At 35.7% G+C, this 27,716-nt stretch overlaps 1 protein-coding gene and 1 long non-coding RNA gene across 2 annotated transcripts; one reads left to right on the forward strand and one right to left on the reverse strand.

Moving 5' to 3' along the window:
* The first annotated feature begins 10,377 nt into the window (after positions 1 to 10,377).
* Positions 10,378 to 13,308, forward strand: LOC132626134 (uncharacterized). Its single transcript, XR_009577084.1, has 2 exons — positions 10,378 to 11,136; positions 12,206 to 13,308. It is a non-coding gene; the product is annotated as an uncharacterized LOC132626134 (long non-coding RNA).
* A 5,987-nt stretch (positions 13,309 to 19,295) lies between these two features.
* Positions 19,296 to 27,198, reverse strand: LOC132626135 (membrane-bound transcription factor site-2 protease homolog). The gene is made up of 10 exons (XM_060340888.1): positions 26,920 to 27,198; positions 26,778 to 26,843; positions 24,990 to 25,056; positions 24,747 to 24,845; positions 24,089 to 24,192; positions 21,282 to 21,429; positions 21,096 to 21,176; positions 20,535 to 20,996; positions 20,029 to 20,346; positions 19,296 to 19,681 (listed from the first exon to the last, which is right to left on the reverse strand). The coding sequence occupies exons 1-10, from the start codon at positions 27,018 to 27,020 to the stop codon at positions 19,523 to 19,525; spliced, it is 1,605 nt and encodes a 534-aa protein (XP_060196871.1). The 5' UTR covers positions 27,021 to 27,198; the 3' UTR covers positions 19,296 to 19,522.
* Positions 27,199 to 27,716: the final 518 nt, after the last annotated feature.

Consider the following 27,716-nt stretch of genomic DNA (forward strand, 5'->3'; position numbering starts at 1 on the left):
TTACTTCGAATTTTTGTTGGTCAAATATTTTATATCTTTAGTAACAAAACTTGACCAAAAGAATATTTTTAGCCTCAACAAAAACTTTGCTAATAGACAATTAGTCTGAATTTATAACAAAAATAGTTTATATTAAATACTAGACTCATGAATTACTCCTATATTGGATTAGTATTCTTCGCACTCTTATTCTATCTTCTTCTCTCTCTTTTGCATTGATTTATTTATTTTTCCTTCTTCGAGAGGGGAAAAGGAAGCGGATTTTCTGTTGTATAAAACACCATGATTTCGATAGTTTTTAACTCAAATCAAGGATAATTTGTACTTTTAAAAAAAAAAAAAAAAACCTGAGCTACATGTTGTAATATGGCCTTCGTTTTGATATAGGCATAAGCCTATTAGCAATGAATTTGGGCACCAAGTTTTAATATGTGTGGTGGATACATGTGTTCATGACATTACTCATGGCATCACAAACTCGGAGACCAAGTACTTCTTGCTATAAATAAAAGAGCTTCCCATAGTTGTAAACACACCAATTGGAGAAGAACTCAGTTGAGTTTGTGTTTTTTGGGATATTAGAGTATTTAATTACTCTAATTTTGTACTCTCTTTTGTTGTTTTGTACTCTCTTTTGTGTCCGTTGGTGTTAGTAAATTTGCTCCTATGTTGGTTGTGGATGTAGGTCAAGTTGACCGAACCACGTTAAATCTTTGTCTCTTATTATCCTTGTTATTGCCTTTAATTGACTGCCTTGTCTAATCCGCACGATCCCAGACTTCGATCCTAACAAATTGGTATCAGAGCCTAGTTAATCCGGGTTTTGTTCTAATAGTCACCATGACAATAATGAAGATTTACGTTGAGAAATTTGACCGAAGTACAAACTTTGGAATGTGGCAGTTGAAGATGGAAGCTATCCTAGTTCAGGATGGTTCAGATATGGCGCTGTAAGAAAAGGAGAACAAATCAGAAAAAATGATGAATGAGGAGTTTGTCAACCTTGATAAAAGGGCGAGATATAGTATTATACTAAATCTCTCTGATGTATTACGTGAAGTAGCTTCGGAGACCACTGCTAAAGGCATGTGGGAAGATCTGTCTATGAAAAGGACAATAGAGAATAGACTCTACTTGAAGCAGAAGATTTACACGTTTCTCATGGATGAAGGTGGAGGTAGATTTCTTGAAGTCTCTCGAGGTGCTCTTGTCGTTATGAAGGTACGTAAGTCTGGGATGTTGTATACGTTATTGGGATCTGCTATTACAGGTGTTGCTACTGTTTCGACATCAGACGGAGATCCGTCTGATTCTGACATCATGAAATTTTGAAATTTGCCCTTTAGGGCGTTTTGAAGGAGGTGGAGCAATATTTACTGCATTGGCCAAAAATTAGGCCAAGGTGGAGATTTGTAATATGACCTTCATTCTGATATAGGCATAAGCCTATTAGCAATGAACTTGGGCACCAAGTTTTAATATGTGTGGTGGATACATGTGTTCATGGCATTACCCATGGCATCACAAACTTGGAGACCAAGTACCTCTTGCTATAAATAGAAGAGCTTCCCATAGTTGTAAACACATCAATTGGAGAAGAACTCAGTTGAATTTGTGTTCTTCTATAGAGAGTATTTTGTAAGAAAGTTGTGTTGGGAAACACTTGTGTGAACCCTTTTTTGAGTGATCTTGTGAGATTATTCTCTTGGGTTTTTGGGATATTAGAGTATTTAATTACTCTAATTTTGTACTCTCTTTTGTTGTTTTTGTCACGACCCAACCCCGTAGGCCGTGACTAATGCCCGAGTTGGGCACCCTAACGAACTTATCCAAATTGAATCACATACAGATAGCGTATATAGGCACAAATATCACATGCTGCCTCAATTTATATCAAACTGTTTCAGACACATTTCAACACGACCATATGCATACGTATATATATCAAAAGCCGACAAGGCTATCAAATGGCACAACGGCCCCAAAACATATACAAAATGCACACCGACAAGGCTGCCATAGCGAATAGGATCATACAAACACATCTGAACAGAAGTAGGCACACACACCCACAAATACGTCTACAGACCTCTAAACAGACCAACCGAAACATATGACGGGACAGGGTCCCGCCGTACCCCTGAACAAATATACATACACGGCGAACGAATATATACCAAAATATATGCTCTGAAATGAGAAGAGCACTCCAAACGGCAGAAGAGGGTGTCCTAGACTGGTGGATCACCAAACTGTGCGTCTGTACCTGCGGGCATGAAATGCAGCCCCCGAAGAAAGGGAGTCAGTACAAAATATGTACTGAGTATGCAAAGCAGAAGATACAGAAACAAATCTGAGACGTAAACAAAATAGTAGCACAGAAAATAAGTACAAATCCACTATATCAAAATGTTTAATTTTCAAAAATATAAGTCATGCATAGGGTACAGAAGAATATGGTCGCTCGCCCGTCAATGGCGCCATAACACAGCATAACACCAGAAAGTTTCAAATCTCCATATTCCCCGTCACATATCATAACACAACATAACACCATACACATCATAACACCAAATGTAAGTGGAACATAGCCCTCTAGCGAGTGGCTCGATGAATCATAAACACAGCATAACTCCGGAGTATATCAAAGTGCGCACGACAACAGAACCGGCCCGGGACTCGGCGAAAGAGATAACAGAATGCACGAGTAGAGTCGTGAGTAGCCATATGCATAAAATCATTGTCATGAACTCAAACATAAGTAAAATGACCATACTTGAAAATCGAAATAATAGTCATAACAAATTCTTTCAAAAATTCTCTGAATTACATAAAGGAAAGTCGCGGGACCCACGGATGGGTATCGACCCGAGTCGGGCCCGCCTATGGAAAACATACTCACTATACATCATGCCAACTTCTATAAAAATATTGGAACAATCCGAGCCTTTATGCGAAGGATATGACATTCAAGAATTTCGAAATTCTTTAAAGTGAAACCTTTCTATGCAAAGTTCGGAAAGCGATTATTTCAAAGGCATAATGATTCATATTTCACCAAATCATACATAAGAGTGCCAAGGAATATATAAGGATCATAACATGCTCGGATTTCGAATCTTAGAATTTTCCTCAAGGCTTATAATCTAGCCTATTGAAAACTAAAGCATGCCAAAAGAAAGAAGGATTGGGCTTTACATACCTCGTACGCACTCCAAGCTAGCCTATCTAACGTAAATCCCAATCTACGTCTCAGGCTCCCCAAGGTCTACAAATATGCCAACGAATATCCAATATTAAACATAGGCACTTAAGCGATTTATTCCAAACTAACTCTAAATTCTGTAGAAAATTCGGCAGCATTTCCCCTGTAAATAGGCCAACCCGAGAATTTAACTCGTCCAAAATCAACAACAACAACAACAACAACAATAACCAACCTAGCAACTCCAATAACCAATCCGAAAGACAATATTACATTAATACTCTCTTTTTCATCATTCAACAACATTCATAATAATTAACTCGACGGCTTACATTCAAGCCACATTATCGCTCATACATTCAATTATCAACCCGAATCTTTACCAAAAATATTCAAAGACATTCTAAACAATTCACATAATATTTCCACGATCCAACAATTTCTCCAAATTGGGCCGAAAACAGCCCCTAAACCGAGAGCAGCCCCTTTTTCCACATTCCTCATTTTCAAGTCATGATTTATCTCAACAATCCACACTATAACGATGTCATTCTCGTAAAATATACGAATTACATCAAACGCATAATAAGCCTTAAATCAGCCCACACAATTTCAACATCTTTCTTGAGTCATTAAACACTTATTTCCAACTAGAATTCATAACGACAACAACTAAAACGCTAAGCGATATTAATGCGATCTTCGACATACATTGGGGCTATATACGGCCCCACTACACACATATACATATGTTGATGATTTTTATTCTCTTCTCCACTCTACAACAATCAAACATGCTACAAGAATTTATTTCATCAACTCAATACCACACAACACACACACACCTCACACGGCTAACACACCCATCACACAACCCACTTCCAACATACTATATTTCACAAATTTCACCCCTATTAACATACTACAATATGCATAAAACACTCACAACACATAAAACAAGATCAAAACTTACCTTTCTTCTTCAATTCCACAATGGGTTAGGGTTTGCGATCTCTTAAACGAATGACTTGATCGCTCCAACAATGCTTCCACGTTACTTAGGGACCTCTAATTATTGGGTTTGAGCCAAAGAATTAATTTTGGAAGGGCTAGAAATGATCTTGATTTTTTTCTCCTCTTGGCCGAGAATGGTGGAGTTTTTCACCTTCTTGGTATATTTTTTTTGTCTAAGTGTGGAATGGTAAGAAGATGACTTGAGGTCATCTTTTTAAGTTACCACAATATTTATCCATGTGTCCCATGTCCCACACATGTGTTGGATCAATTAGAATTGGCCACAACAATGTGTGGGACCATTCCAAGGACCACACGGCCAAGGCCTTATTTTGTGCAAGATTTTTAAATCTCCAATTCATGAATTTTGGTCCCAATTTTTCCTAAGTGTTCAATGCCAACAATTTCATATATAACTTATGTCTCAAAATAAAATCAAAGGTCAAAAGTCCCGACTTCAAATCCCGGAATAGTCTTGGCCCTAACTTATCATAATTAATCCGGGTTGTCCCAATGTATAAAAATACGGGATATAACAGTTTTGTACTCTCTTTTGTATCCATTGGTGTTAGTAAATTTGCTCCTCTTTTGATTGTGGATGTAGGTTAAGTTGACCGAACCACGTTAAATCTTTGTCTCCTATTATCCTTGTTATTGTCTTTAATTGGCTGCTTTGTCTAATTCCGCACGATCCTAGACTCCCGATCCTAACACGTGTCTATAAAACCTAAAGTGAAAAGTCGTGTATAAGTCGTCTTTAATTGGCTGCTTTTTCTAATTCAATTTCACTGCCTTCTTGCTTAGTTGTCTGTCATTGCTCTTGCAACTAGGGGTGTACATGGACCGGGTCGGTTCGGATTTTTCAAATATCAAACCAAACCAATTGTATCGGGTTTTTAAATCGATAAATCAAACCAAACCAACATAAGTCGGGTTTTTCACTCTCGGATTTTTCGGGTTAGTCGGGTTTATTCGGGGATTTTTTTTTTTTTTTGGTTCAATACGAAGCATCTTATAATAGCATTTGCTTGACCAAAAATAAGCATCTTACCCTTCTATTTCTAAATATGTAAAATGAAAAATGTGGTGAATTCATTGACTCATTAAATAAAAAATCCATAACAATTGAATCAAATAAGTATAGAACATGCATGTGATGTATAACTATAACAATCAAACAGAATGTAGTAACAAACAACTTCAATATTGTTCCGTAAAATGAGTTTTAGTTAGCTTTTAAACATTTACTTAAAAAGCCTATCGCTAAATGAACAAAAAGATTATAACTCGAACTTAGCATTAAGAATTAATTATACACCACAAATACTTACAAGGAGGATCATACAAGAGGTGTTTCTTAGAGGTTCCCAGTGGACAACACTCACAAAAAAATTGGATGAGCTGATTTTCTAACCTTAGTCTACTAGTTTTGTTTATTGTTTGAGTTGTTTTGATGTGATAAAGGCTAGTTTTGATCGCTGCTAGGTTGTTCTGCCATAGTAGTGTTTTGACATTGGACAACAGTAGTTATTGGTAATGAAAAAGTCTCTTTTAATTGCCAAAAAAGAATTAATTATACAATCGGATGTGGTACCAATTCTTAAACGGATTGCATCACGAACGAAGCTGACTAATCAATGCTTAAAAGTGATAAAGTTATACACGTATTTATAGATTATATATGTATAAAATATTTATAAATTGTATATATATAATCGGATCGGTTTGGTCTCGGTTTGACTTTTTTTAGTTAAAACTAAACCAAACCTATTATGATCGGGTTTTTTTATCCAACACCAAACCAAACCAAACAAACCACTACTCGGGTGTTTTTTTCCGATTTGGTTCGGTTTGTCGGTTTGGTGCGGTTTGTTGGTTTTCTTTGTACAACCCTACTTGCAACACTCATGTTAGTATCTTTCTCTGCCACTTACTTTTATTTGTTTTTTGTAATTTGGTTATCGTGTTTTGTTCATATCCACTTTTTCTTTCTTTTATCTTTTTTCTTGCTTCGTTTTAGGGAAAATAACCCTCTATTACTATTTAGGAAAAATAATTATCCGAAATAGCCCATGTTTGTAAAATTACCCGAAATAGCCAATTTGTACTCCTCACTTCAAAAGCTTGTTGTATATTTGTACCCTCACTACAATTGAAAAAAAAAATGCTATATATTGTTGTATACAATTGAATTTTCTTAGATATAAACACCTCTTATACATTATTATACACTCTATACATTATTATACACATTTATACAAGGTTGATACATTATCTAGTCTAGATGTATAAAGTTGTATATTGTTGTATAATGTTGTATATTGTGAAAAAGTGGCTATGCGGGGTGTAATAAAAAAAATATGGCTACTCAAATGTAATTTTGTATGCTAGATTATACATTATTGAAATTTCCCCTTTATTTTTTGTGTCTTTTTGAGTTTCTCTCCATTCGTCGTCATTTCAAAATTCAATTGCAGGTGCGGGTTCTCTTTCGCTGCTTCGTAATCGTTTTTTCTTTATTATTCTTTTCGGTAAAATTGGCGTTAAAGAATTTGTAATACATTGCTAGTTCTCTTGCGCTGCTTCATAATCTTACTTTTCCTTTTTCGTTCTCTTTTAGGTTGAATTAGTTGTCAAAATATTTGCAAATTGACATAAAGAAGAGTGTACTTAGAGGAGTAAGAAAGCCAATTTAGCTAAGTATGATAGTCTAAAAGTTGTTATTTATCATACAGTGTACCTATGCCCTCTAGTTATTTAATTATATCTATCCTTATGCAACCCAATCTTTCGCACATTTTTTTTTTTTAAATTATTACATTTTTTTGGCTTAACTGACTGTTTTATTTCAATTCTTGTAGTTGGAATAGATAAATAAACAAAGATTGTTCAATCTTATCAAACCAGGTTTATCCATCCTCAAATGTTCAATCTTATCAAACCAACTTTATTCAAATTATAGTTGTTATTAATAATTCTCACTTATTTCATCCTCAATTGTTCAATCTTATCAAACCAGCTTTATTAAAATTATAATGTCATTAATAATTCATACTCTAGCTAGTGCTATTATGCGTTGTTGTAGTTGGGTTGAAGTTCTAGGGCTATTGTCCATTACTCAGTCATCATGATATGTATTGCCTATCCAATTTTGGTGATGAAATTTAATTATTTACCAAAAATAATAATTCATACTCACTTTCTTTAGTTTAATGGTTATCGATAATTGTGTTGTAGCTTTTAATAACCCGTTTGTGCCAAGCAAAAGCTTATTATTTTCTTTGTAAAGAAATGACTATTTGTCTTATTGTTTCAACCTTTAACTAATAGACACAAAGTTAATTGCTTTGTAAGCAATGTCCCAGTATTAATGCTTTGTCGTTTTATTGTGTTTTTTGTTGACACTCAATTTTGGCCCTCCTTTTTCGTTTAATTAATTTCACTATGCTTCTCAGTCCTGAAAACTCGCCAGAATGAGTTTGGAATATTTTCATTAATTATTACGCTATTTTTTCGAGATATATTTCTCTAAGTTAAGAACATTCTTATTGTTTCTTAAAAAATTACCAAGCACCATACTTTTAATTATAAAAAAAAAATACTAAGCATCATTCTTTACAATTAAATCAAAAAAAAAAAAATAGTGTTGATATTCCTATATCGATATTGGCATTGGCATTTTTCCTTTAATCCTATTTATTACTATGTTAATCATCGTTTATTCTATTTTAAAAATAAATACGTATATTAAATTACTTGTATTATAATTTTCATATGTACAAATTGTTGAGAATTAATTAGGACAAAGAAGCATATTTTAATTAGTTCAAAATGAAAGGAATTAGGATGATTAATTCATCTACATAATATTGGGCCAATTTCCTTCTCCTCCAAATTAAATCAGCAACCCAACAAATTTGTGGCCCAAAAAACATTCAGCAGCCCAACCAACTACCCCAACCCAAAACCGAACCGCCCCAACCCAATTCACACTCCTACCCGGCCCAACACCTAAATTAACAGCCCCTTTCTTCTCTAATCAACCAAACAGCCCCTCTTCAACCATTTCATCTTTGGGCAATTCGCGCGAATGCCCTTCAAATGCGTTGGTCTTTAATTTTTGCCCCCGTAATCCGTGGTCTTTAATATTTGCCCTTCTAAGCTAAAACATAATAAGAAAAGACGTTATTACCCCTACCCATCACATATAAAAACCTGAAAGTCTGTAACGAACCCCAAACATCCAATTAAACCTATCCATCATTCCAACAACAAACCTTTCAATCGTTCCATCGTTCCAACATTTCACCGGAGAAATCTCCATTGATTTTGCTGCTACAACATCGGAAAAGATAAATACATAATATATAGCGTTTCAATTGAACGTAATTCAACTCAATTTGATGCTTTATTAAGTTTAGATTTGTTAATATTTGAAAATAACAACAAATCATCTCCTATGAACTAAACAACTGATATTCAGTTGAGATTCAACATTGCGAATCATAATTTTACTCAACAACATAGAATTGATCAAATTTATTGCTTTGTTCTGATTTTGATTAGTTTATCCGTTCTTTGATTAGTATACAATGCTCAATGACTTAGACTTGAAATTATAGTAACTTCAGTTGACAAAAAATAATCAGGCAAAGTTCTGAACAAGTATGCCGGAGGAGGCAGAAGTTCACCTTGCAAAAGAACAAAGTATGCCGCTAGAGTCAAACTTTCATTTTCATTAGCAAAACATCAAGTATACAAGTGTTAAGAACTAGAAAAGTATGCCGGAGGAGGCAAAAGTTTACTTTACAAAAGAACAAAGTATGCTGTTAGAGGCAACTTTTATTTTCATGAGCAAAATAAAAATTTATGCAAGTGTTAAGAACTAGAAAAGTATGCCGGAGGAGGCAGAAGTTTACTTTACAAAAGAACAAAGTATGCTGTTAGAGGCAACTTTCATTTTCATAAGCAAAATAAAAAAGTACACAAGTGTTAAGAATTAGACAAGTCTGCCGGAGGAGGCAGAAGTTCACTTTACAAAAGAACAAATTATGCTGTTAGAGGCAAACTTTCATTTTCATAAGCAAAACATCAAGTATACAAGTGTTAAGAATTAGAAAAGTATGCCGGATGAGGCAGAAGTTTACTTTACAAAAGAACAAAGTATACTGTTAGAGGCAACTTTCATTTTCATAAGCAAAATAAAAAAGTACACAAGTGTTAAGAATTAGACAAGTCTGCCGGAGGGGGCAGAAGTTCACGTTACAAAAGAACAAAGTATGCTGTTACTGGCAAACTTTTATTTTCATGAGCAAAACAAAAATTTACGCAAGTGTTAAGAACTAGAAAAGTATGTCGGAGGAGGCAGAAGTTCACTTTACAAAAGAATAAAGTATGCTGTTACAGACAACTTTCATTTTCATAAGCAAAACAAAAACATTATTAACAAAACAACACCAAAAACACATAAGATTGCATAAAAACCAAAATTATTAACAACACAACACCAAAAAACCAAACACACATAAATTAACTTAATTCATGAAGTTATGCCGGAACAAGCATAACTTTATGCCGGAACCGGCATAACTTCAGTTTACAAAACCAAGAACTCTGCCGGACCCGACATATGTTGCCTCAGACAAACACATTCTTCACAAAAACCAGATTATTAAATAAAAACAGCAGCAACAACATAAAACAGCTGTTCACAGGCAAAACTTCAACGATTCAACAAAGAGAAAACCAAAACGCATATCAAAATCAACTAAAACATATTACGACATTCAAAAAACCAAAATATATACATGGGGAATGAAACTAAAGTTCAAAAAATCACACAGACACTATAACAAAACACTATAATTTTAAATAAAAAAGGATCAATTAAATATAAAAAACGATGAAGACAAGGATATCAATTCAACAAATAACAATTTAACATAAAAACAAATATTGAAACGAGCAAAAAATCCAAATTCGTACCTAAGTTTTAGAACAGATGAGACAAACACAAAACAGAGGAGGAAAGAAGAAGCAAAAAAAGAAAAGAAAAGGGCAAATGACGAAATAATTTTTTTTTTAATGGAGTAAGAATAATTTTGTCAAAAAACATTCATTAAACAGGCGGCAAGGACAAAATTTAAAGAAGACATAAATGAGGAGCAAAATATAAAGACCAGCCCAAAAGAAGGGCACTCCGTGCAAAAAATTGTTCATCTTTCACCTAACAGCCCTAAATCAAACAGACACCAACAACGTTAACCTGCCACCCAACGTCATCGCTGCCACCCCACTCCCCGTCACTTCCCATCACTTCACCACCACCACAGCAACATCCCACGAAATCCGCTGCCTTCTCTTTTCTCCCACTCCATCTCTGAAAGCTTGCAGGCCCATGTGCGATTTCAGCAGATTTTATGGTGAATTTTTCATCACCTCATCTGTTTGAAAACGTCAATTCTTCCCCCCTATAAATATTCGTTTCTATTAATCCATGAAGGCAAGTTCGGGAATCGCAAAAAATCCCTTACAAAAACAAGCTTGGGAGTCGCAGAAATCCCCTTAAAGATATTAAGTTTTTTTTTTTTTTTGAAACCCCGAAATTCCCCCCCAAAAAATTGGGGAATCGCTAAAGAATTCCCCTACAAAAGGCATAAGCTTGAACTGCCGGAGAATGGAAAAAGTTCAGCCGCACAGAATCTCCTTGAAAAAAATAAAAGAATTCTTTTCGCCGCCTCCATTTTCCTTAAAAAGTGTTAGTCTACTGCTTTTTTTTTTTTTTTTGATATTCAAAGCACTGCTTCATTTTTTATTTTGCCCTGTTACTGCGTCGAATCCGGTGTTCGCAAACTCGGGGGTTGTAGTGTTCGATTGGAATCGGAGATCTCGCACGCACTTCGCTGCACCCAAGAAAGGTAATTTCTTCCTCGCCTTAGTTTATTTTCATTTTTTTTAGTTCTGTTGTTTACGAATTCCTGTAGATTAGTTTAGTCTGAATGTTGTTTGAGTTAGATAAGTAGTATTCCTTTCCTCTATCGCATTTTCCATTCATTTCACACGAAGTAGCATAAGTTCGTTTGTTGCTGTTTTGGTTTCCGGGTGCCATTCTGTGTTGTTATGTGGGAAAGCATAACAATAAAGTACAACATGAAAGTATAGCCTTGACTTCAGTTTCGATTCGTCTTGTATGTTCTTTTATTCTTTTGTCTTTGCTTGAGTAGTGATTTTTATGAATCTCTCAAAGGGTTATGAATTCTGCGTTTGTTTGGAATTATTTGGCTATTGTCATTTCCAGTTATGCATTCGTCTTCCAGAAAACTATTTATGAGACTTTTCAAACTATTCTCGTTATTTTTTTGAGAGCTTTGGTTGTCTTCAGAATTTTCTGGGCTGATTAGTCTAGGATAAAAAATGGATTTTTCTTTTATTTATAGTATAGTAAGGATTCTCAGATATGTTGAGATGATTTTTCATAAGCATGCCATTTTGATAAGCTCGTGTGATAAGGCATCTAGTTTTAAAAGGCTGTTTAAAAAAATGTGTTTTTAAGTTTGCCCAATTTAAACGGACCTATGAGCTTAGAGCCTTCTCCTAAAATTTGTTAAGCTACCTTAAGTTCCTAATTGCTTATTGTTACATTTAGTTGATGCATTAAGAATTAAAATTTCCACTTCGGAAACTTCAGAGATAGGAAATCCTTGATTACGTTACTTAGTTGTTTAAGCTGACTTGTTCCTTAAAACTAGTAGCCGAGCGGATGTTCTAAGATTAAGATTGCAATCCTTAGTCATTAGCCTTTTAATTAATTGCAATTCTGTTTAGAATGATGTCTGCTTTCCCCTTCTTCTTATAATCTGCCTCTGCTTGGAGTTAGTATGAGAAGTGAACAAGAGAAATGTCTTATTTGTTACTACTTTAGTGAAATTATTCTATTCAGATGCTCATTCTTTACCCTCCCTTTTTTTTTTTTTTTTTTTTGATTAGCCCCGGGTGTCCGAGTCTCTTTGAGCCTCGACTTATCCCGGGGGTGCACAGGCCCTCGGCAAGGAGTTTCCCGCAAGTGCACCACGGTTAATTCAGGGTTTCCCCAGTCCGATGGCCCTCAAAAATTGTTTGCACCCAGCGGGTTTCGAACTTGAGACCTTGAAAGGGAGCACCCCAAGGCTCAAGTCAATTGCCACCAGGCCAACCCCTGAGGGTTTTCTTTACCCTCCCTTCTTTGCATGACTTGGGGATTCTCAAATCCCAAAATGCTCCGGAGTTGCTGCCTAACTTGAGATGAGGCTGCTACTTTGTGCTGAAAATTGAAAGGAGAGCAGTGGCCTGCTAAGCCTGTCGTTCGAACGACTACTATGTTCGAGAGGCTCTCCTATGCTGATGTCTTATTTCACTGTTTCTGTCCTTTGTTGTGACTTTGCTGCGTTTTGAGGCTATACTTGCTGCTGCAATTTTGGCTATTTACACTGCATTTTGGGCTGAAATATGCCGTCTCTTGAGTCAGTGGGTTGCTGCATCTTTTGGGGCTGAAAATGCCAAATTCCTGAGTAAATTTGCCACCGCTTTCATGGCCGAAAGCTGCTGCAGTTTTGGCCGGACAGTTGCTGCATTTTGATGTCACAAGTTGCTGCATTTTTGGCTGAAACGCTGTATTTTGGGCCAAGAAAAAACTGCTGCATACAGTCCGGAATCGATGCCACATCGAGTCAGATTTGTGCTATTCGCTTCTTCAGCGACTCTTCTCGGCTCTTGAAAATGTCTGAACCAAAGCAAAAAAAAAGGAGAAGAGGAGAATGATCGCGGCATTTTATCTCTTCCTCTTATAGTTATTTGTCTTGCTTTTCTTAACTTGTGGTTGTTTACCTTATCTAGGAGTATTAGGCTTAGAAGTTAGAACGCTTTAACTTTAGAGGGGTAGTTGGGATATTATTTTAGCGAAATCTTGAGGAGTAATTTTTTTTTTTTTTTCAAAAACATTAATGGAGTTCATTTTGAGGCTACAGTAAAGTTATTTTTTTTAAGGGTACGTAAAACCAGATTTTGTTTAAAAACGTCCTTTGAAATCTATGCAATTTTCGCTCCTTGATTCACATTGAAGCTTATTTTTAGAACTTTCAAATCTGCATTAAAAGTGACTTTTTCGATATATTGAGCCTTGCGGCCTAAAGTGGGAAGCAATGATTTTGGTTTCTTTTAAGTTTAAACCTCTTGATTTTCAAGTAAAGCTAAGCCTATGCGATTAAAAATTCTTGTTCCAAAAATCCAAATGTTGCCTTACGTACATCATTTGTCTAGTCTTTTAACTTATTAATTATTAAATATCTTTCAAAGTATTATTTCATGTTTTCACATATATTAATTAACCTAAGTTTGGCCGGATAACCGTAGTTAACGGATTTTAAAGGATGTCTAACCCCTTCCCTTTAGGATAATCTAAAACCCTTACCTAGAATCATAAATTAAGCACACCATTAATGGAGGTTTAGTTAGCTTTACCTTAGTTAGTAATTAGGTGCCTTAATTCACCTTTAAATTAATTAGGTGGCGACTCCTTAAAATAAAACAAATAGGAATCACCAAAATGTTGTACTCTAATTGAACCCGTTTAAAATGGGGTATAATATATATATTTTTTTTAATATTTGCAGTTCTTGCGTTTCGTTATGCTAAGAAGCTGATAATGGTGTTAAGGAAAAGAAGAAATGAAACAGCATTTTCAATGTCAATTTTCTGAACTGATATAGCGTCTTTCAAAAGGTGAAGTCATGTTACCTGTAGCCCTAGACATGGCAAGAATCCCTTGAACATGCGGTCCACGTGCAAAGACAACTCGACCTTCACATGCCTCTATTTTGGCTTGTTCATCTAGCCTACAGGGCTGCAAACAAATAACTTTTGCGGGGTCAAATTATTTTTCTGCAAGTAGTGAATTAAAGGGCACTATCATATATTCAATATGTGAGCAGCGAAGTTGACATTAATTTGAATATTCCTCCATAGTTAAAATTTAAAACTTTACAAATATAATATCATTTACAAATTTGAATCATTTTCAAATTGTATCCCGTGTGATAGATTATTAGTTTATTACCTTGTGATCAATAGAAAGAGGAATAGCCCCTCTACCGCGGCTAAGATAGGCGTTAGTCACCGCAGTTGACTATCATGGTGATAGTGAACTGCGGTGATTCGGTGATAGTCAATTACGGTGATTAGCGCCTATCTTAGCCGTGGTAGAAGGGCCATCCCTCTTTCTTTTGATCACAAGGTAATAAACTAATAAAATGTTATAGGACACACAATTCAAAATGATTCAGATTCTTAAAGGATATGATGTTCGGATTTTTTTATTTGAAGTTCTAAATTCTTAACAATAGGGCAATATTCAAAATTAATGTCCTCTTCGCTGCTCACATATTGAATATATGATATAATTCTCTACTTGAAGAAAAATAATTTGTCCTCGAAAAGTTATTTGTTTGCAGCCCTGTAGGCGAGATGAACGAGTCAAAATAGAGGTGTGTGGAAGCCGAGTTACCTTTAAATATGGACCAAGTGTTCAAGAGATTCTTGTCTTCTTTAAGGCAATAAGCAACATGATTTTCTTATTTGAAATATTCTTTTAATTTCTAGAATTGGTGAATTTTTACTTTTTCATGCAAGAACATGTACTCTTCTACAGGGATGATTACAACAAAGCTCTCATTACCCTATGAGATCTCCGTTATTAGATTCAAGAACAAATTAATCCACCATTTATTTAGTGGTTAATTTTGTCGTTGTTCAACGAAAACAATTATTTTGTTTCCCTTTTTCGTCTTTCTTTTCTTACCGAGTTTTTTTTTAATTATAATTTTGCGGAATTCATTTAAAAATTGTTTTCAATATATTGAGATCTTTTTGTCATTGATGTGTTATCAATTTTGTAAGTGACTGCTTGTAGGTGTTCTTGGCATTATCGTATCGATCAGAAGTCTATTTTGTGTTCAAATTTTCTGTTACAATTCATAGTCAAACAATGATAGTCTTAAAAAATGAGTGCTCATTGGTGCAAAAAAATATTGGGAAAACATCACTAATTGCCTGCCCAATCCAAACTAATTACCCGCTCATGCCCCACTCTCCCAAATTATTTTGGCTTCTATCCAGCCCAGCCCAAACTAATTACTCAACATGCCCCCCTTCCTCCATGATATCATTGCAGTATATTTAATATCATGATGGTATCATGCAGGACTAAGAGAAGGACTGAAGTAGTCCTTCATGATACCGTCTCAGTATATTTATATACCATGATAGTACCATGATACTGAAGCAGTCCTCCATGATACCTCATAGAATATGTATATATTATATACGACGATGGTATCATAGAGTTTTTTTTTTTTAAAAAAATTGTCATTTTAACAAATGAACATGATCATTCATAATACCGTCTCAGTATATTTATATACTATGATGGTATCATGGAAGACTAAGAGAAGGACTAAAGCATACAATCATCTTCCATGATACCATCTCAGTACTCAGTATATTTATATATCATGATGATATCATGGAGGATTAAGAGAAGGACTGAAGCATCTTTCATGATACCATCTCAGTATATTTATATACCATGTTGATATCATAATTGGAAGGCATCTCGGGTAAATACTTTTGATTTTTTCTAGAGGGTACGAAAGTAATGAAGGTATAGACGGGTAATTATTTTGATTTGCGGGGGCATGCGTGCTTTTTTCCCAAAAATATTTAGTCAACAAAGGAATGAAAAGTTTCTGTCATGGCCCATAACTTATAAAATTTTATTTCTGACTAATACGTGCTTAACAACGTGATTTAAATAATCTCGATATGTAAAACTTTCACGAAGATATTGTATTCCTTGAAGTAGGTTAACAAGATTATAGTGTCCTTTAGAAAAGGTTAGAAGTGATACAAATGGGCAAGGAAAACAAACACGAAAGGAGACGCACTATGATACACAAGGCGCAACTTTTAATGAATCCGAATTTGTTTTTATTTTATATATATAAAGCCATCACCATTAGGTTATGAACCTATGATGTGGAGATTTTGGCTTGACCCCCATGTGTTATATAGAATAACTTACAATAATTAGAGGGGGACATTGAACCTTGCCTTTAGTCTACAAAAAAAATATCTAAAAGGGAGGAGATAGCCAAATGAACACAAACCTCCCTAGCTATCAAGATATTCTAGCTTACAAAGAAATTAATTACATGCTTCAAATCTTCTTCTAAAAGTAGTAAGTTGTTGCTTATCAAGTTGAATTAGCCCCTTGACTTCTCTTAGTAAAGCTCTTTGAGAAAGATAAAAGGCCCCCCTCTACTTGTTGAAGCCATTTTAGCAAGGAAATCAGCCACCATGTTAGGCTCTCTGTAATAGTGAGAAATTTGTACAGTTGCATCTCTAAGAAGGCCATTTGTGTTGTTGATGATCTGCTCGAACTTCAAGTTATCTGTATCTTTGTTGAGCAACATCTTGACTATGATTTGGGAGTCTAGCTCAATTTGCACATTATCAAAGTCATGATTCATGCATCATCTAATGCCATGCTCAGCAGCCAATGCTTCTGCAATATTGTGACTCTAGCAGTCCGTCCACAGAGATGGAAAAAGCCATTATTAGATCCCCTTTCTCGTTTTTTAGAATGCCACCTATACCAACATTGTTAGTAATACCCACAAAATTCCCATCAGTGTTAAGTTTAAACCATCCCATCTCTGATTTTCTCTAACATACAGGGATGCATTTTACCACAGGCTAAATTTTTAAATCATATCACAACTGTTACACCAGCTGCCTTCTATATTGATGTGGATTTGATTTACAAATAAAAGTTACAGCCATTGAAGTCTAGTTTTCAATGGTTCAAACCTTTCATGATTTTGAGTTCTATACAAAAGGTTATAGACATTTTGCTAAAGAATAATACAGTAGTCCTAACCGTGAGAAAAAACAGTTGGCAAGCCTATTTAAATAATAAAAAATCCAAAGTTCAAGTGTAAGACGTCTCGATCAATCCCAAGAACAACCTAATCCATTCCTATTAACTTACAAGATGAGTTTTAAGATAATTCAAGTTGGATATTACTCCACAACATAGATTATAACAAGATTTTATCTTGAAATCTCTGGAACATCAACAAGAACATACGAACAAGGTTCTCTTTTCAAAGTTAGGATTTTGCAAGCGAGGTAAACTTTGCGACCCTCTTTCGATTACGATTCTTAAGAAAAATTATTAATGGAACTTAATCATAGAATCACCACGAAAATCTTGAATGACTATGAACACTAGAAACATAGAGAATCAAGCCCAAGGCTTCTAACTTTAAAAGTATGGGACTTGAGAATTGATTCTTGAATGATTGTATAGAAGTTGATTTGGTGAGCTGAACCTTTCAAGTTGGAGCAAACAATTTGTTAGAAAGGAAGGATCGAGGTGAATAATGTCGATGCTTTTACTAAGTTGTCTCCTCACAAGGATCATATCACAATATCATGTGCTTTTGATTCAAGTGTTTACATCGTTAATATGAGTTTTGATTGGAGCAGGCAAGCTTATATAATCCATCAAAAGAAATAAAGTTCTTCAAATTGTTGAGGGTGAACACAATTGCATGTTAAAAATTAAAATTTTAGTCATATGTCTCAAGCCCAAAAATAAAAATTGTTCATCAAATTTTAACAATCCAACACACGATTCAACTCACAAATCTACTCCAAAGAAGAAGAAGCAGCAAGCGGCAATTTTGTCTGAAGTTACCTGATTGATATAGAGAAAAATGCCTATATTTCTTATCTAAGCCTACCTACCTTGGGATAAACGGTTACCGGAAGTTTGAAGCTGACTTTAATGAGCAACACTTCCTCGTAGGGTCAGCAAAGTAGGCTCCTTTAGCCGCTTCGATTGTTAGAGCTCAGTTCACACCAACAAAATCGTAAGCTTTCTTCTCCGCCTCAGCTATACTAAGTACCAATTAAATACTTTTAAATATGTATATGTTAAATGGAGGCAACCAACTAGGTGCCCGTAAATCTTTTTACATTCAGATATGATCACAATTTTACAAACAAAAGCCTGCATGTTGAAGCCTCTTTTATTTGTATGTGTCATGTCCACAAACACAAAAACAAACGCTTGACATCAAAACTTCGAAAACCAATCATGTTTTGTCTTAGAAGAGCATCCTATATTTTGCCAAGCTATGCTAGTCAAAGCCTAAAACGAAAAGATAAGGGGAGATAATAGAGGCACATTTAACTTCAATGGGCTTCCACATTTTAGCTTTAATTTCAGGGCTCGAGAGATGGAATGGATAGGGCGCCACAAGTTTTGAATTCCCCAGCAACACGAAATGGAACGAGGAATTCTCAGCGAAAAAAGTGCTCTCTGAACCGAACGTTGAACACAAGTGACTCACTCAGACCGAAAATGATTGCTTTGATGACATCTCTCAAATCTTGCAATCTTCCAAGTAGAAAGTTAAAGGCTTTACCATCAGGCATCACGTATAAACCCCATAGATATGGAAACGAAAGAAAACGACATGCTTTCTCTTTTCTTTTTTTGAAGTATATATTTGCAACAATGGGGCTTGAAATACTGCCTGATCAGCTTGACATTAATACGTCAGAGTCGCTGTTTCATGACATCAGCAACAATTGCACCATCGACTATCACGTCTGTACAAGTTTTTATCACACTGCCCCTCTTGAAAGCCCAAACAATGAAGAACAGTTTCCAATTAACAGATACCAGGTCATATTGTCTGAATTTCACCTCAGTTTGTTCAACAGCTAGATACGCTAATCATATTACACCTCCTTAGCAACCACTGTGTGCTCGTGTCTCAATAGATAGACTTTAACTTCATTTTGATATCACTCAAATGACGAGACAATTTGCACTAACAGGATATACTTGTGTATGAATCAAAGTTCTGTAACTTACACTCCTAAAGCAGCGTTGTTACTCTACCAAATTTTGTGTCACTGAGTAAGAGTTCAGAGCGGCCAACATAAGCGAAAAAGAGGGGGAAAAGAGCAGTTTGTGCATAGTAAACATTTTTTACAGGACCAAAATTGAGTCGATGACATGTTTTCCTTCCTCTTTCTTTTTGTGGAAAGAGTGGGGGAGGGAGGCACAAAAAAACATTTACCACGTTGATCTATCAAAATATAAATGAAGATTACATAAAATTTCCAAACCTGCGGAGGGGGCAAATATGTCTCCAAGCTCCACCTTTACAAGAAACATGATATGACAATTTTACCTCACAATAAAACAAGGAAAACCCGGACGAAGACAAGAATAGATGTAACTGTTCCACCAAATAGGAAATACTGAAGAACAGTTCTCCTCCTCCTGGAACTTAGGAACCTAAAGTAGTTTATAATCACCTCAGAGATGGCCTCACCATCAAGGAAATAAACCTGGAGAAGAAGCAAAGGTAATTATAAAAACATGAATGGCATATAAGTTGCAGTGACTTGTTGTCCACTGTTTTAGGATCTACAAATACATATTATGACACAATAATCACAAATCCGAAGCATTCAAACGAGAATGGTCATTCTCTGCAATAGATTGCTAAACAAGGTAATTCGGTCAACAAGCCGACTTTACAACAGAATGTATTCAATTCAAGTGTCATCTAATGACCAAAAAAATACAAAATCACCTTTTGAATCTTCACAGCAAAAAAATACACAACAGATATGACCACATGCAGGCTAATAAACATGGAAAAGAGAGTTATTTTTTCAATATGAATACATACCGGCAGGCTGTTGAGAAGTGCAAGCGTCAAAGAGACATGAAAGGTGAACATCAAAAACTTCTCCAGTACATAAGGAAGACGTGCACCAAATTTAGCTGACCAACGAGGTTGATATGAAGTCAAGAGAACTGAATGTTTTAATGAAATTGCATCACCCACAAAAACAAAGGTTTTAACACAGGGTTTCTCCCTGGAGTTATCATCATCGACCACACGCATTCTTCCAAGTTGCGAGCATTGCAGGGGAGAAGGGCTTGAGTATGTGATCTCCACCCATGCTTCACCGGTCGACAAAAGTGGATGAAAGCATGTTCCCTCCTGCAATAAAGCATCAAATTTTCACATATTCAAACGCATTTTGTGCGTGATGTTTATTCTAATCGTATTAGCGTTTTACAAACTGCAGGAACAATATATCTTGGTAGTTCATGACAAACATGCACAACTGGAAAAATTATATAAAAGTGTGGCTTCTGATCCCCACGGAAGAACACTGAATTGCACACCTTAGAACATAAGCAGCTGCTCCTATTGCTATGAAGTCCGCCCCAACCATCACCACATTTCTCAAGCTTCAAGACATCCTTCGCATTAAAGCAACGGAGTTCACCTCCATCCCTTTGATGGTTAACCTCAAGATTGTCATCATGGGGCATGGCCTGATCTAAGCATGGAATGGTTATAAATGCACTCAGTTCATCAGGACAAGAAGCTTCCTTGCCTTCCAACGAAACACGTTTGCCTTCTTCAACCAAAGAATAGGGAATGCAGTATCCTTTACCAATACTTCTTTTCATAGATTTCTCAAGGCTGTGATTCTGAGAGTTTTCATAAGAGTGTTCAGTTAATACAACAATACTTTGTGACCACTCCCGAACATTATTGATACGGATATCATCCAATGATATGATGACATCACCAGGAGATAAATAGCCAGACAATGGTGATGCTGGAGACACATCCAGTACCTGCTCAAGAAAATGCGATTGGAACACATCAGCCACAATAATGCCTAATTAGGTTCCCCAAATTAGCACCTTGCAGTACAAGAATTAATTTTCAATTACCATGGGGCCTTCAGCATGAATGTAAAATGGATACAAAATTGAGGGTTGAAGGAACAATATCCAGGCACAAACAGCACAAAGCTGAAAGATAATCCACCCAATTAGTTCAAGGAGTACATAATATGATAAACAAATGGAGACTGACTAGCATTCTTTAACAACTAAGAGCTGCTATAAGTTACCCACAACTGCATTATGCCAAACGCCAGCACAGTATATTCGAAGAGCAGAAACTTTGGATAATGCCTGCAGTAACTCATGATTGAATGCCACTAGAGCGCCTGGAAATAATACAGCCAAAAACACAGCGATGTACTCCATCTGTATGCCCTCACTGCTTTCCCAGAATGTAGTACCTACAGAAGCAGTTGTGAGATTCATGTACTGCCACTGCTATGTCTCAAAGCATGTCAAGTGATCAGGTTTGCACCCACTAGTCAGCCAAATGTAAAATCAAAGATCAGGAAGAATACCCTGATGTTAAATTATCAGCACTACCCAAATGCCTAATATTCAAGCATGTGCTATGTTCTGATCCAGTTAACTCTCTTAACAGCTTATCTATTATTTGCTGTGCAGCAATGAGGCTTATACACCAAGATTTCATAGAAGTTATTAATCATACTTTGAAAAAAGTACCCTAAAAAAAGAAGATATTTGAGAATGAATTGCTTGCTTAATCCCTACCTTATCAAAATAAAACACTTGCATCCCTCAAGCATGTTGGGGTTTATATAAAGTTTACAAGTAATCCCAAAAAGAAAAGGAAAGGATTCAAGTGATCCTAAAAAGGAAAGGAAAGGAAAGTAATTCCTATTTGCACAATATCAATTTTCGTTCTTTCATGAAACACTGGTTTTGAAGCAATGTGTATTGCAGTTTTGATTGTCACATATCAATTTCATGGTAAATGAAAGGTAGGATGCCAATTTCATTTGTTTCGAACCACCAGTTTTTGGAATAAGAAGAAAAATGTGTATTTGCTGTTGTGCAGGATTAACAAGAAAAAGTAGATCTTTCTTTGAAGGAAATGGTCCATTTTCTTAATTGAAACAAAGAAAGTGAAGGAACTTTGGATAAAAGAGAACTTTTTTGAGCTGAAAAAGAATTAGAGGGAAGTACAAGAAGAGGGAGAAAGAATTTTTAGAGTAGTGACTCAAACCCTTGGTTCTTATTTTAGAGAACGGACTCAAACTTTTGGCTCTAATAAAAGAACTCATAGAGTAGACAGAAAGAATTTTCAAAGTAGGGACACCCTTGGTTTTGATGAATCAAGATCAGAGGATGGGATCGGTCTTGTAGGAAGTAAAGCGCTGGGTCAGGGAAGAAGTAGCGGCACCATAATGGAATCCGGAGAGATGAACGATACTTGAACAGGAAGATTAGCACCAATTGTTGGACAGAGCAGCTGTGCTAGACACTGAAAGGAAGAAGAAAAGAAGAAAATGCGGCCAGGCGGGCAACACACATTGGCTGGCAGCACCCACCGTTAGCAATAGCTATTTGAGTCTCCACCCAAATCTTAGAGGCTCTGATAGCGTGTTTTTTTTAAAAAAAAAAAGAGATTTGCAAATGAATTGCTTGCTAATTCACTCAAGCATATTGGGGATTACATAGTGTTTCCAAGCTATGTTGTTCGGACCCTTCACTTTTGCTGCCGCACCCGTGTCCGACACGACACGACACCGACACCGACACCGACACCGGATTCGTGTCGGATCTGGTCAAACGACATTGGATACTTTGACCAAATCCATGGACCAATCGGAGAAAATATTTGAGGCCAAATAGAAAGAAACGGAGAGCTCTTGAAGAGTGGACACTTATTGTATCTAGAAGAGTTTTAAGTTAATTAAAAATTAATATTTAATTATAAATGAAACATAACTATAAAAAATTGTTATTGTTTTTTATTTCTAGGCATAGATTTAGTTATTTTTCTTATAATTTTGAATTATTTTAGCCGAATCCCCGCACCCGTATCCGTACCCCCGAATCTTAAAATTTAGATTATGCCGAATCCGACCTCTAAATCCGTACCCGTATCCGACACTCGACACCGAGTCCGAGCAACAAAGTTTCCAAGTAATCAAAAAAAAAAAAAAGGAAAGAATTCAAATAATTCGAAAAAGGAATGGAAAGTAATTCCCAATAATTCCTATCTAGACAATTATAGACATTCCAAACCTTTCCTATATATACAAGGAATGGGTTCTTGTCATATTAAAAAAAAATGTAATTCTTAACAAGTACGAAAAGTTAAAGCATCCTATCCTAGAGATTTTGTGATTCTACAATTTGATCCCTCTTTCCTCCCGCTCAATCAAACATAAGACATTATGCCTTGACAAATCTCAACCCGAAATAAAGATTCATACCCCTCGTTTCCCTCCAGCCTGAACATGTGTGTCCAGAAGACTTTCCGCCAGTCAGAACCACTTGGGAAAGGGATGTAAAATTCAAGGTTCACAATAGAAAGACAAAGTCGGCTAGGCACCGAAGTAAGTGACAGCTGAACCTTCCAATTCTTGCCATTTTCTTGGCTTGAGCTTTGAGTTTTCTTGCTCCAGAGGTTTCATTAATCAAAGCACCATGGGAAATACATCTCTGTCAGCATATGTTATTAACTCTCTTCCTCAACAAACCCTAATTATGTTGCTGAATAACAGCTTAAAATTTCTCAATAATCTCTAAGTAAGATCTTTTGATAACCCTATACTTTTGATGGCTTGCCATTATTGCCATTATTAATTTACTTGACTGGAACCACAGAAACTCATCCAGAAAGAAATTTAATCATCACCAATCATATACGCATTGTCCACACAAGTAACTATTTCTCCCCTTAGTTCCAAAATCAGGAGAAATAATGAAAGAGTACAAGTAAAAGAAAGGAACAGAATCTTTCAAGAAGATTTTAATGAATATACTTCTTAAATATAGTATAATCCAATTTGTACTTCAAACCATTTCAAAACAGCATTAGGCTTAACCTTGCAGCAGCTAGAGCGTGCCCAAGTTCATGCACTGAAACCGATATGATGGAAGATATGCACAAATATCCAACGTCAGCCACTGAGATGGTCAAGCCTGATATCTGCACATAAAAACATATGAAGCAGATGCAACTGTTTAATAAACTATTGAATCTGAGTGCAAATACTTGTTTCTAGCGCAGAAAATGTCTATGCACGTCACGACCTTGCTCACCCTTCAACTTAAGCCCAATACACAACCAACATGGGTACATGTTAGGACGAACCTTTCCCGCAACTTAAACAAGCACAACACCTTGCCTAATAAAATAAACTAAGCTCAAGAGAGACAGAAAAAGGAACAAACCATCAATGTTCTCTCCTCTTTTTAATTTTTTTTTCTTTTCCCGAGGGCTGTAAGTTTTAATTGCACTGAGAACAAGAGAAGAACTGGTAAATGGGTCGATTAAACACCCCAGAGTTTTGATTGTAAGTGATTGAAATTCATTTCTTTGCATTCAATGTTCTATGACTACCAGAAATGATAGGAAAATTATTTTCTTGTCTTACTATTTTTTGTGCCTAGCCGGGATGGTCATGAAGTATTTGCTTGAAGCAGAGTAATCCAAAGGAAGAGCGTAGACCGAGTGCCTTAATAATGTGAGAGAATACATACCGTAGAAGAAAAACCAAACAGATATTCACTCATCACATTGCTCATCTGGGAGTTGCCATAATAAAGACACAGTATTTGGCCAATTTCATACAAAAGAATCTGTCCAGAATAAGAAAAGTGAGACAACGGGCAGATATTAAACAAACTGGAAAAAGCAGATCCTTTTTCCTAGCTATTTTCAAAAAATTAATTAGATAGGAGTTAACAAAGAAATAAAATGATAGGCCTTAGCAGGTGACTAACCACAGTAACAGCTGATAAAACGGCAAGACTAAAACCAACACCCATAGAGAACCAAGCTTTCAAGTACCTGCAAGAAAAGTAGTCACTCAACAAGGCATATAACTGAGCTCAAACGGTACCCTCTATAAGAGAAAAAAGATAAGGTTGTGAACAATATAATAAATATAAACACGCCGCTATAGCCAAATACAAGGAGTTTTAAGTGTCAAGACATTTAAGCTTTTGTAGTACATAACCCTCAAGCGTTAGTCTAGCTGTTGAAGAGTTTAATAACAACCTTGCCATCCAAGGTTTGAATCCCAATACTTGGGATCTAAGTTACTCGGACTCTTCTAAAATGTCGTCGGGTGCATGTTGAATCCTTCAAAAGTAGTGTATTTTTGGAGGATCCGACACGGGTATGGCAACGCTTTCGAAGAGTCCGAGTAACTTAGCTTGGGATTGTATTGAGAATTCTACCATGACTATGAGTCGCTATGCTCTTTATTTCTAGGGTTACAATCCTTTCATGAATGTTGATATTCGGATATTGATTTACAACAACAACAACAACATACGTAGCGAAATCCCATAAAGTGGGGTCTGGAGTAGAGTGTACGCAGACCTTACCCCTACCTTGGGAGGTGGAGAGGTTGTTCCAAGTGGACCCTCGGCAAAAAGGATTGAATATGACAAGTTCTTGAACCCAAGAATTAGGGAGTAGAGTTGTGGTTAAGATAATTATATACTTAATATTTTGCTTAATTATTTATCGGAATTATTAGTGTGTTCATGTTAACTTTAATTTCATAAAGATATGGGCATTAGGTTACACCAACAAAGTTACAAAGATTGTAGAGAATAAGCTACATAACTTCAAAGCATGAGCCATAAACCGCCTCTAAATAACAACAAAACAGCAACTTCAACTACTTTTGCAATTTTAATACTCCTTAAATTTGTTTAACATAAAATATGCATAAGAAAGTCCTAGACATGGTTTAAACATTTAGTAATAGGTTAGGCAAACTTCAAAATTAGATCAATCTCAAGGAAACATAAAAGTAGAACCAAATGTAACTTCCTCGACATAACTACAAAGGAGCAAGATGTGCATCAACTGCTACTTCCTAGAAATAGTAGGCGGTTGGCCATAGGGTTTGGAACCATGATTTCATATTTTGATCTTCATATCAGCACTTGTCTATGAAATTTGCACAAAATTTCAACTTCAACTTCATATCATGATTTCAAATCCAAAAATCTCCAAAAAGTACGATTTGGGATTTCAATTTTTTCTTAAATGCAAAACTTGACCCATAAATTTATATTTGTCTAAATAGATTCATAAGTTGCTACATATATGTTAAAAATGTAAAACTTGACTCAAAGTGACAATGTTGGCTTGTCTTCTCTGTCATCTGATCGGAAATGCATGCTCAACGTGAATATATTGTCCGTACCATGTGGGAGGATCATACTAAAGAGTAGTTACACTAAAACTCGTGTTCAGTTTTCCACTAAAGTTCTATCAATAGATGTTGTATTTCTTAGAAATGCTTCTAGAAGCGTATTAACTTTGTTATGAACTATGGTTTGCTCATTTGCTAAGATTATATAAGAATTGAGCAAGTTTTGATAGTTTTCCCAACTTGTAGGGCTTTCATGTTTATGAGAAAAAAAAAAACAAAACAACTTCTACTTCAAATCAACCTGATTTTCAAATCATGTCCAAACGAGCTAGTTATGAATTACATAAATTGGGGCAAAACGAAACTTGAAAAGCATGTATGAACAAGAACGCTTCACCTTGAATATGTTCGTCCGAAACGAAACAAGGGTTGGTTTAATATTGAGGATTTGAAGTCACAATACCTGCAAATAGAGTTGGCTAATGTAAAACAGTCTTAATGAAAGAAAGAAAGAAAGAAAGAATTGATTAAAGTCATACCAACAAGAAATGGAGTTAGATAGTGGATGATTGAGGCGCACAGGCAATATATGAGTTTGATTGTTGTGGCTTCGCCATCTTCGAATTCGTCTCCCTTCCATTACCACTCGTATAATATTCCAAGATTTGTACTCCTTTTCAGTCTATCAAATGCCAGTATAAATTAGCCTGTAAAAGCAGAACCAATAAATGGAGAGTGAGAAATTCCAAGTATAATTTGCTTTGGGGTAGTTGAATGTATAACAAGAGAAAAAATGAACTGTGGACTTAGGTTTGGACTTGTTTGGATGGTTCTTACCTATTGTATTTGTATTACGTTATTAGTTTAAATAATATACTCCGTTATAAATTTGGGTTAAAAATAACCCTTCCGTTATTAAAGTTTTCAAATATACCCACGAAAATTTCCAAATTCCTCAAAATAACCTAATTTCATTTTTTTAACTCTATTTAAATCAGTGGCGGATCCAGGATTTTCACTCAGAGTGTTTAGAAAAATAACTGGACTTAAATATACACTGTAATATATGTTTAGGGTGTTCAAAAGTTAATATATGTACATGAACACAGAAAATTTACCCTAAATATACACTGTAATTTTTTGTCCAGGGTGTTCGGGTGAACACCCTGCCTCTTACTACATCCGCCCCTGATTTAAACCCGACCCAACTACATAAAAACCTATAGACGACCAATTTGTTCCTGAGTCCTGCATCTGCAGCCACTAGGCACAAGAGCGGGTAACTATATGGATTTTTCATTTAGTTAGGTCGGATTTAAATGGAGCGGATTTAAAA

This window comes from Lycium barbarum, chromosome 2, assembly GCF_019175385.1.
Source record: "Lycium barbarum isolate Lr01 chromosome 2, ASM1917538v2, whole genome shotgun sequence".
In the NCBI taxonomy this organism is placed as follows: Eukaryota; Viridiplantae; Streptophyta; class Magnoliopsida; order Solanales; family Solanaceae; genus Lycium; species Lycium barbarum.